The sequence below is a fragment of the Protomyctophum parallelum genome, assembly GCF_964188405.1.
Source record: "Protomyctophum parallelum genome assembly, chromosome: 14".
NCBI lineage: Eukaryota > Metazoa > Chordata > Actinopteri > Myctophiformes > Myctophidae > Protomyctophum > Protomyctophum parallelum.
In genome coordinates, this window is record NC_139709.1 from 20,880,329 (window position 1) to 20,897,939 (window position 17,611).

The 17,611-nt window shown below is 45.8% G+C and overlaps 1 protein-coding gene across 1 annotated transcript in view; it reads right to left on the reverse strand.

Annotated features, from left to right (window-relative positions):
• LOC310871430 (activated CDC42 kinase 1-like) overlaps positions 1-17,611 on the reverse strand; it is a 96,654-nt gene that overhangs the window by 28,172 nt on the left and 50,871 nt on the right. Inside the window, exons 2-11 of the mRNA XM_083782958.1 lie at positions 15,815-15,992; positions 13,110-13,180; positions 7,659-7,946; positions 7,301-7,453; positions 6,223-6,386; positions 5,410-5,529; positions 4,179-4,305; positions 3,572-3,718; positions 1,990-2,084; positions 1,669-1,863 (exon numbers count right to left, since the gene is read on the reverse strand). Of these exons, the coding sequence (XP_083639084.1) occupies positions 1,669-1,863; positions 1,990-2,084; positions 3,572-3,718; positions 4,179-4,305; positions 5,410-5,529; positions 6,223-6,386; positions 7,301-7,453; positions 7,659-7,946; positions 13,110-13,180; positions 15,815-15,977 (1,523 nt within the window). The 5' untranslated portion in view covers positions 15,978-15,992. The remainder of the gene's footprint in view (positions 1-1,668; positions 1,864-1,989; positions 2,085-3,571; positions 3,719-4,178; positions 4,306-5,409; positions 5,530-6,222; positions 6,387-7,300; positions 7,454-7,658; positions 7,947-13,109; positions 13,181-15,814; positions 15,993-17,611) is intronic.

Genomic DNA, 17,611 nt, shown 5'->3' on the forward strand with positions numbered 1-17,611 from the left:
TTTAATTGTGTTTGCTTCATGTTTCTATAGAGTTGACAGCTGACTCAACGGTGACAATGGGGGAGTGATTAAAGTAGTGGTTTAAGAGTTGAATAAATTACCAGTTGTTGACACCCCACCAGCCCATGTGCTAATCCTTTGACTATTCTGGTTTAACAAGTTTCAAATGACCATCTCTTCTTTAAATATTGTTCGATTTCAATGAATGACATCATTTGAAAGCCTTTACATTCCGTACTTTCAAATCTGGAAAAAGCTGATTGTGTCCCAATTGTACCCAGTCACACAAGAAAACCATGCTTTGTTATCACGTTTATATCCATTGCCTACAGCAGTGGTTCTCTAAGTGTGGTCTGGGTACCCCCGGGAGTCCTTGAGGGGGTTCCAGGGGGTCCCCAGCTAAATGTGTGAATACAGCATCAAAATCAGTTTACCTGTATCCACTTTAACCCTCTATATCGGCTATTTGAAAATAGCTTGTATACCAGCTATTTTCAAAAAGAATCTTGGAACAATTTAGAATATTTTTTAAAACATTTTCTAAAAACACACAACCTTTGTATGGGGCCCCCTGGCACAACATATCTTGAGATGGGGGTCCATGGATAAATAAATAGTATACATATTAATGTGGGGGTCATTGGCATGACCACAATTTACAATTTAGGTATTTAGCAGACGCTCTTAATCCAGACCAATTCCGATTTCCGATTCCGGTAATACATCAAATACATAAAAAAATCAACTCATCAAGAACCATAACATAGTCATAAGTCATAAGAACAAGTCATAGTCATAAGAATTTAACATCCGTCTAACAGTAATAATGAAACTATAGAGATTACACTATAGAGTGCTATGTCTACATAAAATGCTATCTAAATGACATAAGTGGAGCCTTTGCATACGCCTGTAAGGCCTGTAAAACCACTCACTGGACAACAGCCTATGTGCCTTGGCTTCATTCAATACCAGTTGAGCTAGCTGCCTGTAAAGCACTCTACAAAATGGTTTATTGGGCTGTTGAAGGAATCGTTTTTGTCGGTCTGAGAGGTTCCAACTGTTGCCCAAACACTCAATAAATATCGACATGAACAGTATGACACTGAAAATCGCTATGCTAAATCTCAACATGACCTTACTCAACTGACCAGGTAGACGTCTACAATAACGTGCTACTGCCATCTACTGGTAAATACTTAGAGTAACATTTTGTTCAGAAAAAGCTTCCTAAATGCCATGATAAATATTGGAGCTAATCGTAATATTGTTAACAGTGTTATTAAGTCATTTGACAGTCTTTATAATTAAATTCCTTCTTGCCCCCAGTGATCATCAGTGAATTATTAAAAACGTGAGAATAGAATTTCTTTGGGATGTCTTGATATATTGCAGTTGGAATTGAGTTTATTGAACAGAATCAATTGTGTTGAACTGCAGGTCAATAATCAATATGGCCTCCCTATCGTTGCTGTCGGGCAGAAACCTCCTATCTCCCTTTTTTCCCCCAGTTCTTCCTTAAGTAATGCCCTAATTGATCATACTACAGTGTTACACAAAATATGATTTGTTTTTCACTAGTTTGGGTCCCAGGAAAAGGTCTAATGATCTCTCTTTTGGGTCTCTAGCTAAAACCACTGTGGGTTAAGCTGTAAGGTCTTTGCTTACTCGTCGATCCTGTCGGGGAAGCCCCAGCAGCGGTGAGGGTCCGTGTCGCCGTGGCCCGTGTGGATGAAGCTGTTCTTCAGCGGCCGGCTGATGTCGTGGGCCGACAGGCCGGCCACCGAGGTCACCACGTTCCTGGGGAACGGACCAACCTTCTGGGTGCGCTTGTTCTGACCACGCCACCAGTAGTTCTCAGCGCTGGGAAGACACAACCAGACAGTTTGAGTGGCTATTTTCAGCATGCACAACCAAGTGTAAAATCAGGCATTACGGCGCCATCAAGGCATGAAGTAGTAGTAGCTGTGACCACGCCCACGCCCGCACCTTCCCTCGATGATGGTGATGACATCATTGACCAGGATCAGCAGCTTGTCCGGCTCCTCAAAGTCCTGCAGAGCACACATGTCTGTGGGCATCGTCTGAAACACACAGGACACCATGGTCAACAACATGTCTGAAACACACAAGACACCATGGTCAACAACATGTCTGAAACACACAAGGACACCATGGTCAACATGTCTGAAACACACAGGACACCATGGTCAACAACATGTCTGTGGGATCGCGGGAAGGTGATGGATGGTGGAATCGCACATTGATCACTGAAAAAAAGAGAAAATGCATCCTTCCTAATTAAGAAAATGGGTAAGTAAGTAGTAAAGAATAGCCTGTGAATGCATTGTTTTTATATTTTATATAATCGTTGCTGTGTCGGGGCAGAAACCTCCTATAATCAGATTCAAAACTTGTGGACCTTTTTGTAAACTAACGCCCTACTTGATCATACTACAGCGCCAACACAAAAGCATCAAAAGTAGCAGATCTGCAAGCTCAAAACGTGTTATGAAGTGCTGTTTTTTGAGCTTGGCGATCTGCTACATTTGTTATTTATTAATTTGAATTCTGGAAAGTAACAGTTTTTGCCATATGAGATTTCCACCCGGCAGAGACCATATTGAGGTTTGGGAAACAGCTCGGCTATAAATGCTTCCGTTTACAAATGTATACTGAAACGCCGTTTTGTAGCTTTTCCTACATTGATAAAATCAGCTGCAATCAGACAGCATTGTAAATGCATTTCCCAAAACATATGGGATTCAAGGCTACCCTTATGTGCTTTGTTTTATTAAATATGCGTTATTTCAACTTTGAAATTGTGGGGTTGCCAAAACAAATCTGTTTCTAGTGGCTGGTTAGTCTGTGCTAAAAGCATCCACCAGGTGGAGCTATATGTCCATTTATGACAGGACTGACATCTGAAGTTATCAAGGACTCCATCAGGGTCTCTCTGATGAATTGAAAATGGAGGACCCCGACGTAAACAAGTCTTAGTGCTTTTTATGATTTATATCAAGACCCATGCTGATTACTACCCATTTGTTTGACTCATTTAGAAAATATCTTCAAACTGATGACGACACGTTGTTAGCTTGAAGAGAGCAGATCTACAGGCTCACAAAGCGTTGCAAAACAATGCTTTGTGAGCTTGGAGATCAGCAATTTTCCTGGAGGATCGCCAGGTCAACAAAGTATAGAGGTTTAACCATAACCCTAACCATAACCATAACCCAGCGTCTATAGCCTGGTAATAGCGTCCTGTCATTCTGTATGTCCGTGGCAAAAACTGAAATATCCACCAGTGGGCCAGTGAACGCATTTAGACTATAAATAAATAAATAAATAAATATATATATATATATATATATATATATATATAAATCCACCAGTGTGCCAGTGTGAACACATTTAGACTATACATCTCCTTAACCCCCCCCATTCTTCCCTTTCTTTATTTTATTTTCTTTCTTCTATGCACAAAACCGAATCTCACCCACTTTTCTTTACTTTGAACTGTGATGTTTATGTAATAAAGCTGATTCTGATTCTTATTCTGTCCTCCTACCTCGAGCAGGAACTCTCGCAGGGCAACGAAGGTGGGCCTGTCATCTGCTTTCTGTGCCCAGCACTGCAGCATGACATTATACATGTCCTGGTGGCAGTCCTCTGGCTTGGGGAGACGCTCGCCCTCCTTGTCAATCTTATGGAGGATCTGAGGCACACACCATGGCGTCACAAAAAGGTCAAAACGTTTTAATTTTTTTATTATTGTTATTCACATGGGATGATTCTGGAAGTGTCTCTCATTGAACAGTTGAGTTGTTGTTGTTGTTATTATTATTATTATTATTATTTTAGACTGGTGAAGGAAGGTATTTCGCACACTGGTCTGGTCTGCTCCCAGAAGCAATTTATCACAGGTTGAAACGTTGCAATATAAATAAAGTGCTTCTGGGAGCTACAGACCAGTGTGTCTTCCTTCATCATTGTAAAAAAAATTGTTCAGCACCTGTAGATTATTTTCGAAATAGTTTTTAGATGCGTGTGCTTCCCGCTTGGACTTTATTCCTATTATTTTAGACTGGGGTCAATGAAAAACAAAACAAAATGGACCCAGGGAGTGTACATGTGTGTTTGTGCATGCATGCATGCGTGTGTGTGTGTGTGTTTACCTGGCTTCCGTTGAGGCCCAGCCACGGCTCCTGGCCATACGTGAACATCTCCCACAGACTGACTCCAAACATCCAAGTGTCTGTGGCGTGAGAGAACGTCCGGGTCTTCAGGCTCTCCGGAGCACACCTACAGCACAGGACACACGAGGTCAACATCTGCTGTGTGCCGTTAAAAATCTAGAAATAAACATCGTACTACTACTACTACAGCCTTGGTTACTCCAACGTTTTCATAGTCAAGGACCCCAACATTTATATACAATTTGGCAGTATCAAGTAGCGACCCCCGGGGATCCTTGGGGGAGACACCAGCAAAATGTTGGGGGTATCTCCCCTTCCTCTCTTAATCTACTACAGGTCACCTCTGCAAGTAACTTTTTCATCCACGGCACCCCTGAATTACATTGATGCTGGCACCTTGCATTTACATCATATTACGATACGAAAAATACGTGAATCTTTCCCCCTAAGATACAGTATGTCACAAGGAAAACTTGTATAACTTTCCGTTATAGGACAGATTGAAAATCTCAGCATCCATATTCTGCGAAAACATAACCCAAAAATAGCTTAAGCTTGTGGCGAAGAGATTTAGTGTAGATTGAAAAAGAAAGAGGACAGTGCAACTTACGTCCGTTATACTCAGTATAATAGTGGTTAAACTGAACGGATAGTGATACATTTCAAATGCTCAGGTCATCAACGGGTGGACAGTCTGTCTGCTAGTGCAGCTCAGTAGCACCAACTGGACGTTCACACATTCATCACAGAGCTGTGGAATTACGTTTCCAGCCGTGATGATAGCACTGCCACAGCCATTACTCACAAGTCTACTCTCTCCTCTAGAAATAATAGCATCATCTCCTCCTTCCAAACACTCTGACAGGGGTGGAAAGAAACCAAATGCATTTACTCAAGTCAGGGACTTAATTTCGTTGCCCTACGCATACTGTATGTTTGTGCTGACCCAGCCCCAACCCCCCACCCCCACCCCCCGTGGAGCCACGGAGAAAGTTATTATTACGATGATTGGCTTGGCACTTTTTGTCGCCCCCCTCGGCGTATTGCCCTACGCACAGTGCGTCTTGCGCGTGCGTATGTCTAGCGGCGGCACTGACTCAAGTGCATTTACTACTGGGATAGTAATCATTGCTATAGAGTTGTTTGTTCAGTCATGTCTTGGGTACACTACTCTGGAGTATATTTCCACGAGGAGGCTGCTGTGACTCACCATGCGAAGGGCACCTTGCGGTGCTCCTGCATGACGTAGTGCTCATGGTTGTTGGGCAGAGCCCTCATCAGGCCAAAGTCACCGATCTTCACCCGGTGGGCCGACGCCAGCAGGATGTTCCTGCACAGATAAAAGGCATGATGTAAGCTAAAGCTCCTTATTGTTGGCAGTGTGACAAATAAACCAGTACGTGGTTCTCAACCTTTTCTGGATCAGAGCCCACATGAAAATGTCCTTGCTGGCCCATCCCTCTGACCACTTAAAGGAGAATTCCAGACTAACCGTTTTCTCCAAGAACGAGTGGTACAGGTGAAAAATTACGTAACTCCATCCCGAGCGCATCACAGCTCAGAGCATATCCGGTGGCTTTAAAAGTAAATTGCCTTTTTAATGCAGCCCATTTTGGACAAAACACTGTTTCCGGGCCAACACTGAGTATCTAGTCCTTATGAATGATTTCTTTCCCCCCGAGCGAACAAAATAAGCGATTTAGCATTAAACCCACCGTGCACGATCGTTGCTGCGGTGGGCTCGGGAGGGAGTTATGTCATTTCTCACATGTACCACTCGTTATTGGATATAATATCAGATTAAGGTAAGAAAAGGGTTGGTCAGGAATTCTCCTTTAATCGCTAAGTGGTCGGAATGGGTGGGCCGCGTGTCGATCTTTACTTACTTTACATTTTGGGATGAATTTGGGGGTTAAAAAAAAAGAAAAGACACCCTTTCTACGGCCGGCGGTGAGGGACATTAGACTGCATCGCGGGAGGCAGTCAAAGAGTTAATAAGCCTGGCTCTGGGAGTATGTTTCACCTGGCGGCCAGGTCGCGGTGGATGAACCTCCTCTGCTCCAGGTAGGCCATGCCACACGCCACCTGAACAGTGTACTGGCACAGCGTGTGGATCAGCACGGGACCCTGGGGTCGCACGCACCGCAACACGTCCAACAGGGAGCCCAGAGGGGCCAGCTCGGTTACCTGGAGGAGGGGCGAGAGACATGGACACGTGGTGGAAAGTAAGGGGAGAATGAATAGGGGGAGAGAGAGAGAGAGAGAGAGAGAGAGAGAGAGAGAGAGAGAGAGAGAGAGAGAGAGAGAGAGAGAGAGAGAGAGAGAGAGAGAGAGAGAGAGAGAGAGAGAGAGAGAGAGAGAGAGAGAGAGAGAGAGAGAGAGAGATAGTGGGGTAGAGAGAGAACCAGGGGCGTAGAGGAGATGAATGAATGAAAAAGGTGACACGACACAAAGAGAAAGAGGAATGAAGAAAAAGGAGGCAACAAAAAGAAAGAGAGAGACGGAGACAGACAGAGACAGATTTGATCAGCCACAGAGTAACAAATGATGGCCAAAATACATCACAGACACATCCATCCAAAATAGAGCTGAAGAAAGCTTCACAACACAGTAATAGAAGGGGAGTGGAAATGTTGTCCCTTATTATTTTTGTCTGTCTGTCTGTCTGTCTCTGTCTCTGTCTCTGTCTCTGTCTCTGTCTCTGTCTCTGTCTCTGTCTCTGTCTCTGTCTCTGTCTCTGTCTCTGTCTCTGTCTCTGTCTCTGTCTCTGTCTCTGTCTCTGTCTCTGTCTCTGTCTCTCCCTCTCCCTCTCCCTCTCTCTCTCTCTCTCTCTCTCTCTCTCTCTCTCTCTCATCACTCTCTTTCTGTTCTTGACAGAAGGCCTTGAGATGTCTGACCTGATTTAAACACACTACAAGGACAGAAAGCAAGCCGAGTGAGTGCTTGAGTTGGGTGTTTACACTGTGTCTTAGTGTGCGTGTGCGTGTGCGTGTGCGTGTGCGTGTGCGTGTGCGTGTGTGTGTGTGTGTGTGTGTGTGTGTGTGTGCGTGTGCGTGTGCGTGTGCGTGTGCGTGTGTGTGTGTGTGTGTGTGTGTGCGTACCATCTTCATGGGGTGTGACAGCACCACTCCGTACAGGCGGATCAGGTTCTGGTGGTCCAGGGAGTGCATGGCGTTCACCTCACAGATGAAGTCGTCCAGAGCGTCCGGCTGGTTCAGCACGTCCGTCTTCAGACACTTGACTGCTACATTCAGCTGGAGAGAAAACAACACACACAGAATGTCCCATTTCATGTTTACAAATGTATAAAGATCTTTTGAAAATAATTAATAATAGCAGAAAGTCACTTCGTTTTTTGTTCTTCATGAATGTTCTCTTCTGGGGGTCCCTCAGATGGGGCTCTGGGTACTTGACTTGATAACCACCGATTTAGAAAATGTAATTAACCCCGTCACTTACCACCTTCCCTGCCGGCGTGAACCACTCTCCTCTCTTCACCACTCCAAAGGAGCCGTCGCCCAGCTTCTCGAACAGCGCCAGGTCCTTCTCCGAGACCAGGCAGGTGAGGGCCTGCTGCTGCTGCCCCGGGCCCAAGGGACCCAGGCCCAGGGACCCCAGGGTCCCAGGCTGGACCATCTCTCCTCCTAGGCCCAGGGAAGGAGGGGTGGGGGACAGCTTCCGGAAGGACGAGGTGGGCTGTCCCTGCTGGGGGAAGTCACCGCCATCCGGACGCTTACCGCTGAACACCTGAGAGAGAGAGATTCTTTTCATAATCACTCATTTATTCATCTGCAAGCTCAAAATGCAGCACAATGCAACACATTGTGAGCTTGTAGATCGGCTATCTTCACTACTTTTGTGCAAGGGGGAGAAACTCAAAATGGACAGACAGTGGGACCACCGGTCACAATTATTTTTAGGCAGTTTCATGTGAACGCCGTCTTCATGATCCACATCATCAAGAGACTTCTTTCAGGCCCAGGCGGTGGCGTAACCGTCTGGGCACCCGACTGGTAATCCAGTCGCAGTGTGCCGCGGGTTCGACTCCCGAGCCTGACACGGCCTTTACTAATTCCCCCATCTCTCTCCCGTTTCCTGTCAGCCTACTGTAAATAGACTTCTTTCAAAATCTCTAAAAAGTATCAAACATATATAACGCCATCCCATCGGTCACTTTGCACGGACGAAAATACCTTTGTCCTGGGCCAAATTTTATATAGGCTAGGCAAGCATGCGGGCCGATTGGTCAGCCCCGAGCGGGCACCGGTCAGTGTGCGACCACAGTGCAGCTTTATCGGGCTGCTTTGATGGGCCATTGAACCACTGAGCTGTATCTGCAGGCACTTTGTTCACAGGAGACGGCGGGCTGACTCTGGAGGACATGAAGAGGAGACGGCGGGCTGGCTCTGGAGGACATGAAGAGGAGACGGCGGGCTGACTCTGGAGGACATGAAGAGGAGACGGCGGTCTGGCTCTGGAGGACATGAAGAGGAGACGGAGGGCTGACTCTGGAGGACATGAAGAGGAGACGGCGGGCTGACTCTGGAGGACATGAAGAGGAGACGGCGGGCTGACTCTGGAGGACATGAAGAGGAGACGGCGGGCTGGCTCTGGAGGACATGAAGAGGAGACGGCGGGCTGACTCTGGAGGACATGAAGAGGAGACGGCGGTCTGGCTCTGGAGGACATGAAGAGGAGACGGAGGGCTGACTCTGGAGGACATGAAGAGGAGACGGCGGGCTGACTCTGGAGGACATGAAGAGGAGACGGCGGGCTGACTCTGGAGGACATGAAGAGGAGACGGAGGGCTGACTCTGGAGGACATGAAGAGGAGACGGAGGGCTGACTCTGGAGGACATGAAGAGGAGACGGCGGGCTGACTCTGGAGGACATGAAGAGGAGACGGCGGGCTGACTCTGGAGGACATGAAGAGGAGACGGCGGGCTGACTCTGGAGGACATGAAGAGGAGACGGCGGGCTGGCTCTGGAGGACATGAAGAGGAGACGGCGGGCTGACTCTGGAGGACATGAAGAGCTGGAACAGCAATCAATCTCCTAGTCGTCTGTAGTGCATGGGGACTCCCTCCGTGTTCATGGCTGATAGACAATAAGCCTCTTCGACCCATACTTATTCTGTACTCTCTATCTATCTATCTATCTATCTATTTATCTATCTATCTATCTAGTATCTATCTACCTACCTACCCACCCCCTTCCACTTTCTATGTTTGAGGTCATGCAGCCAATTCTGTGCGTTCTTCTTTTACCTCGTCTTCTTGTCAAAAAAAAAAAAAATGCACGAATGGGTCGATTCGTATTCATTTGTACCACACGGATTTTCCTGTATGTATAAGGGCCTACCATATGTGTGTGCATGTGCGTGCGTGCGTGTGCGTGCAGCAGAGTGAGGTGTGTGTGGAGGGAAGTCAGTGCCCAGCGGTGGGACCACTTAGGCCCAGAGGGGAACCACCAACACCACGTAATCCCAGCACCCATATCAGGCCTGGAGGAGATAGGCCTGACACGCGCACATGCACGCGCACACACACACACACACACACACACACACACACACACACACACACACACACACACACACACACACACACACACACACACACACACACACACACACACACACACACACACACAGAGCAATGGCCTTTCCAGTGATGATAAAAGGTGCGTAGCTATATGCAGGAAAATATGCAAACGTTACATTACCTTTAACGTGCATGTGTGTATGTGCGTGTGAGAGAGAGAGAGAGAGACTAACAAAACAAAGAGAGTTCCTGCCTCTTGGCTTAAGCACTCACAACACGGCAGGAATTACTTAGCTGTTCGGAAGCAGTCATTAGGGAGCACTATTAGATTAGACCGACTGACCTCACTGTTTGTGTGTGCGTGCGTGCATTTGTGTGTGTGTGTGTGTGTGTGCATTTGTGTGTGTGCCTGTGTGTGTGCGTGTCCCTCCGGCATGCCATTCACCTTAACGTACCAGTACAATTTGCAGCTTGTGCAGACCCATGGAAGGGAGCGCTTTGTTTGGACGTGCTCCGTATGACTGTGACAAATGGAGAATATTTAGGTACCAACCAGGGATGGAAATAAACCATTCTCCATGCAGTCTCACATATCTGGCTGATGCCAGACTGGCAGTGTTATCAGCAAACCTGCCCTGACAGGCTGACACTTTTAATGTCACAAGTCACCTGCAACATGGGATATACTGTAGCAGAGAGGGACTTCATTTATCCAAAACAGTTACTTTTCAGGATTCACACCATAATGTGAACTGAGCGGTGCCTTGAAAGTCAAGCACAGTTGTTGACTTGACACGAGTGTTGTAAATGACCCCTCCTTCCTGGCCTGTGTGTGTGTGTGTGTGTGTGTGTGTGTGTGTGTGTGTGTGTGTGTGTGTGTGTGTGTGTGTGTGTGTGTGTGTGTGTGTAAAGCTGCTTGGGTCAATGGGTCAAACTACAAACTTACAGACAGACATACGTACATGCACGGCCAGTCATTCGAACGGTTAGGCACCGCTCAAAAAGAGCAGATCTACAAGCTCTCAGGTTGTTGAGCTTGCGGAATAAGGAGAGGGGACAGCAACGACGACATGCTACGTTCGTGCAACGTTTCCCAAAGAGAAGAATGACGTAACGATATCATAAGACCAGTGGTTCCCAAAGTAGGGTCCAGTAACCCCTAGGGGTCCTTGAGGCAGTTCCAGGGGGTCCCCAGCTAAATGACAGTTTGGAACCAAATGGACCCTTATGGGTCTGTAACTCAGAGAGTGTACAAATGTGCACATTCTCTGAGTTAAATTAACTTTTATTTTACAATATCCATTGGGAGTCCCAGAGATATAAATGACATTAAATAGGGGGCCGTAGCCTAATTCAGGTCAAACCGGGGGCCCTGGAGCCGTAAAAATCTTCTCTTAATTTTTATTTTATCTTGGCATCCGAAGGCAATGAGGGTCAATTTGTGGGTCCTTGACATGAAAAGGTTTGGGAACCACTGACATACAGTAACGATATCATAAGACTAATGCGTTTTATTGGACTCCGGAGGCTGATAACATTAGCATTTAGCATTCAGCGTGGACATGGATGACGGCCAGTGGAGGAGAAGAGCCACATCTCCAGCATGCTAATGCATTCGCGACGGATATAAACAGTAGCTATAGCAGCGTGTGGGTTTCACATTCATACTGGACCAGACATGACATAATGCGGAAGGCCTTTTAAAAAAAACACCACATCTCCGTGGTCAACGACGTGTCTGTGTGTGTGTGTGTGTGTGTGTGTGTGTGTGTGTGTGTGTCAGTGATGAGCGGGTTTCAAATTGGGGGCCAGACATTCACACACACACACACACACACACACACACACACACACACACACACACACACACACACACACACACACACACACACACACACACACACACACACACACACACACACACACACACACACACACACACACACACACACACACACACACAGATGGTGGGCTCAGGACGGTGCCAGCAGCGGAAACAGACAGGTGTAATTATAGAAACACACCGAGGTCCTCTGGGCTCTGCTACAGTACTCACACACACACACACACACACACACACACACTAGAAAGCTAGGGTTATTACTGGGATGACTGGCTGCAATTCCATCTGCCGGAACAATTTGCCAGTGTTGGTCAACTGCGTGTGTGTGTGCTGAACCACTTAAAACCTCTAGACTTAGTAAACTGGACCTAAGTTGTTCTGTTCTTTGACCTCTTTTTCCCCCCTCCATACAATACTGTACATCAAATCTCTCCACCAAAAATAGCCAATCTACAACCTCACAGTGTGTCATCATAACGTGATGTGTTGTGAGGTTGTAAGTCTGCTATTTTTGGCTAATGTTTTGCCCACTATGGTCGCTGGGGGTTCATATGGCTGAGAGCAAGCACATACTCTTGTGTGTGACTATAGTACCCATATTATCTTTTATCATGTATTTGAAATTCATGCACTACAGTGAAAGATTGTGTGCCTGCATACGTGTTGATCTCATGGTCATGTGAAGTGTCCTCCAGGCCACATGTATAGGGAACAGGGACCGACAGACAACCAAACCAGTATCTGGTCAAGGGTTCAAGTCCTGGGTAGGCAACCATACAGGGAAGAGTGATCACTGGCAAGTGTGAGGGAGAGGATTGTTTTGGTTTCAAAATTAAAAATAGTCAATTAAAGATGGAGTGCAGTGATTTTTTTACTTATCGTCTATTAGACCTGGTCTAATAGACCTCCAGGTGTGGTTAGAATATTCAAATATATGTATATATATTTTTGCTTTCTTCCTGAAAGCTGAAAGCCTTTGAATCAAAAGGCCCTATCAAAAACACACCATTATTTAAAACTTTAGCTGTTGAAAAATCTGTGTAAATCTTTGAATATATTATTATTTCACAGCGAGTGTAAATATTTTGAGACATAGGTCGGTGGCCAAATGCATAATTTTGGGGGTCCTGGGTTTCAGTACCACTGACATAGGAATCTAGAAATCAGAAAACTGTTGAAAAAATATAGAAAAACTGTTTTAAGTGATTAATAAATGATAATCAAATGTCATGACAAAGCAATGGCACCGTTTTAAAAGGTACTCAGCAGTGTTCATGTAACCTCACATGGACGCACATGGTTCATTTTGGGGCCATTTCTATAACCTCACACTGAGACTTTACTGTGGACCAACAAGCATATGGCTTTATCAGATTTGTCATATAAGTAATTCAGGATCCCTGTGAATTATTAAGCGTGTGTGTGTGTGTGTGTGTGTGTGTGTGTGTGTGTGTGTGTGTGTGTGTGTGTGTGTGTGTGTGTGTGTGTGTGTGTGTGTGTGTGTGTACTGTATACGCTACCTACCTTGCTCATCCACGACTTGCGTTTGCACATGGTTTTCCTTCTCTTGACGGCCTCCAACAGACGCCTCTGTCCTTTAACAAGAAAGGGAATGAGAGAGAGAGAGATTCAGTAATTGTGTATCTATCTACTAATCAGTCTTCGTTCCTATGCTCACCTATGGTGATGAAATGTGTAATGCCCCAAAATAACAAGTTTTTTGGTTGCAGAGAAGGAGCGGGTGAGGTTGGGTACAACATGAGGGACTATGTAGCCAAGTAGCTACAACCAAGTAGCAGATCCACAAATCTCGAAAAGAAACAGCTTTGAAGTGTGAGGCAAATAATATGTGAGTTATTGGAGATTTGTACAAATCTTATTCACACAGTATACTTTATTTGCGTGCTGACGGTGGTACGAGGCGTTGTGATCTTGTACATTGGCTATTTTCAACATGGGAAACACCATTGCATGACTTAATTATAAACCAGGCTTCAGCGCAGGATAGAAAGTGGGTGTAATTGGTGTAAAGCAGGAGGCTCCAGACCAGAGCACCCGGAGGGCCCTGCTAACAGGATTTAGAACACCATGCTGGATTCCTCTTCTCTCTCTCACACGCACTCGCGCACGCGTGCACACACACACACACACACACACACACACACACACCACACACACACACACACACACACACACACACACACACACACACACACACACACACACACACACAAAGACAAAGGACTAGGCAGCTCCGAGTGACATTTCCTATTGTGCCTAATTATCCATTGTGTCCCTGAAAAGGCATTAGTGGTACAGTATTAGTTACGGAGGATTTGTTCTGGTCCTAAAGCGTGAGCCAAGGGAAGGACTGCAATTACTGTACAGTAGAAAGAAGTTACCCTTTCAGACAGAGGTTTTCTTCTAATTATAAGCGGGAAAAAAGAAGAAAAAAAGAAGAAGAAAAGAAACAGTGGGAAAAAATGAGCAAACCGAATTTGAAAAGGTAAATACAGAAGGCCCGGACTAGTGCTTATTTTGAAGATTCTAAATCTGTATTTAGTTATAGTGCCCTTAAGGATCTCAGGACTCAGGAGGGCGTTCACTGTGCACTGCTCTCACAGCAGTTTAGGTTCCTAGTCAGACCAACCGTCTTATGTCATCCCTTCCACAAACAGAGGACAGGTCTGAATCACGAGTCGGTCAGCATGCCTGGGTTTAACCAGAGAACCTTAGTGTAGGTAAGCATCTCTTACTCGCAGGGCTAAGGGAAGTCTGGGGTTGGTCCATGGTATGGAGGTCCGTAGTTGCTGGTCACTTCATATGTCTGTCACATTTATTTGCTGGTCCTTAAACACTAGCTGTGCCCCAGACATTAGATCTGTTTCTATGTAATCATGTGGCTACTACGGGATTTTGGACAGAACCAGCACAGCCACACACCAATCCTCATAAGTGACACTGCAGTGGAGGTAGTGAGTAGAGCCAAGTTCCTGGGGGTAAAGATCACAGACAGCCCGTCATGGTCCTCAAATACGCCCTCTCTTGTAAAGAGAGCACAGAAACGTCTAGAATTTCTACGCTGGATGAGAAGAGCCCGATTCCCCCCTCCCATCCTCACTACACTCTACACTCTACAGGGGAACTATAGAGAGCATCCTGACCAACTGCATCTCTGAACAGAAGTCCGACTGGACTTCTGTTCAGAGGACAGCGGAGAAGAACATCCGATCATTACACTGCCTTCCATTAACACTGCTGCTCATAAGCGTTTGACCAGGGCTAGGACCAATAACATCAGAACAGACCACACCCTACTCGTCCACATCATGCCCTCTGTCTCATCTGGGTGTTTCAGTGCGCTAGCATGAAGGTAACTGTACGGCTTGCAGTGGCACAAAGCAACACACACACAAAACGTGGATTCACTGGTGTCAGTGAATCGACATTATGTGTCTGGCAAAAGCCAGGCTAGTTTTTACCTACCTTTAGTTGTGCTTATCCATCCAAATAACTGGGGAAAGGTTTATATTGTGGCTCTATTGTGCCTCTTTATATTAAGTCTTTAAGAAGCTTCAAATGCACAGCAAACAATATGCACATACTTAACTAGTGATTGGTGTTAATCAATTTCAGATGTTGAAAGTGAGAGTGAGGTCAATGAAAGGATAGAGACACAGGCAAGGAACAGACAGAACATGGGGAACAATAGAAGGGTAGGAGGGGTATGAATGGGGAGCAGATGAATCACTCAGAGTGAGTGAGTGAGTGAGTGAGTGAGTGAGTGTGTGGATGGATGGATGCCAGGCTGTAGGCCGGGCCGGGCACACAGCCAGGATGTAAAGGAAACGGCCATGGAGAACATTCAGGACGGGTGGTAGTGGTGCAACAATTCAGAGTGGAAGAAGGCTTTGACTTGTTGTCTGGTGGTGACCCACTGTCTCTCTTCAGACGTGCACAGGGACTGTCACTTTATCTTAAACCCATTCCATGCCACCATTGAACTCTGGCAGTACCAATCTACAAGAAATTGCGTCATGACATTGGCACAGATTGAGTTGATCGCAATGAACAACTCAATCTGTGCAGTGAACATGGGAACAAATAGACAAACAAAAAAAATAGTAATTGGTGTGTTCCAAGATAACGGGACCCTGCAGCACTAACAGACAACAGAATTACCAGACACACACACACACACACACACACACACACACACACACACACACCTGGCCGGCCCATGCCGATCTTCTCCAGGTCTTCGTTCTTGACGTAGTCAAAGTGCGAGAGCCGTGTGACATTGAGGTCGTCGCGGATCCGCAGGAAGTACTGCTGTAACTGCACCTCCATCAGCAGCTCCAGCAGCCATTCTGAGCCTTCCTCACACTGCATGCTACTGCCCAGTTTCTGAAAATACACCCAGAAAACAGACTGTACGTCAGGATAGACATTCTGAAAACACACCCAGAAAACAGACTGTACGTCACGATAGACATTCTGAAAACACACCCAGAAAACAGACTGTACGTCAGGATAGACATTCTGAGCCTTCCTCACACTGCATGCTACTGCCCAGTTTCTGAAAATACACCCAGAAAACAGACTGTACGTCAGGATAGACATTCTGAAAACACACCCAGAAAACAGACTGTACGTCACGATAGACATTCTGAGCCTTCCTCACACTTCCTCACAAAGTACAGTAACTATGTAGCTACAATTGCACAAGTACTGTACTTAACATTGACAAATTCATTGTCAATGCTGCCTTTGGACGTCTGTTGTGTGTTTTTAGTTAGATGGCGCCAACATAAGTCACCCTAACCATCAATCATAACCCTCAGTCATACAGGAAAACGGGAGATCACGCGATCGCAAAATCTCATTCACCATTCAGTGTTCTTGGATTTGAAATATAATAATAATAATAATCTCGCCTTGCTTCCTTGGCTCTCCATTTTTGGCCAGACATGCTATTTTCAATGGACAATAACTAGAGAACCGAGGGTCAAAATAAAAAACAATAATCCATATTGTGGGGAAAGCTTAAACCCGACAAGTTTGTCGGTCGGTTATTTTCAGAGAAAGCTTTCCCCACAATAACAGAGAAGAGAATGTGTATTATTATCGACAGTACCTACCCAGAATAGGGTACTGTGGTTTAAGTGGCTAAATAACATTTACATCGGTCTTATCCTGACCCAAATCTGTGGGCCATTTATGGGATTGTTAACATGCCAGTGTAAAAATGGACGTGTGCGTGGGCCCACTTGGGGAGCATTTTTACACTCTTGGATTTAAACGAACGCCGAGTTAATTTATCGTGCAGGACAAAGTGGAAAATAGAAAATTGCCCTCACGGAGCCTCACGCCAAAATGCACTTAATGGCTCCATAAAAAGGTGCTAAGTGATATAAAAATACTTTCTTCTGACCTCATGTGACTCACACATGCTGCTGGCGTGCAGAGAAAAACACTGTAGAATAATAAACAGAGGCCAACGGAGGCCCTCTGCTCTGCAGCCTTCTATCGCGTATACCCTAAAACAAAACGCCTGCGGTCTCCCAGGCTACGCATACCCAGAGAAAACGTTGTCAGTAGTTTACACCAGTGGTTCTCAGATGACTTATAAGTAACATCAGAGAACCATTTCAATCGCTGCATTTTGGACAGAAAGACAGTTGCATATAGACGTGCACGCACGCACGGAGGAAGGTCCTAGACGGATCCACGTGAGGCGAATTGTGCACATCTGGCGTCCATAAGCTCCGGTTAGAATACACTGGACTGCAGTGTGTACACTAGATACCTCAATAAGACACACTGGACTGCAGTGTGTACACTAGATACCTCAATAAGATACACTGGACTGCAGTGTGTACACTAGATACCTCAATAAGACACACTGGACTGCAGTGTGTACACTAGATACCTCAATAAGATACACTGGACTGCAGTGTGTACACTAGATACCTCAATAAGATACACTGGACTGCAGTGTGTACACTAGATACCTCAATAAGACA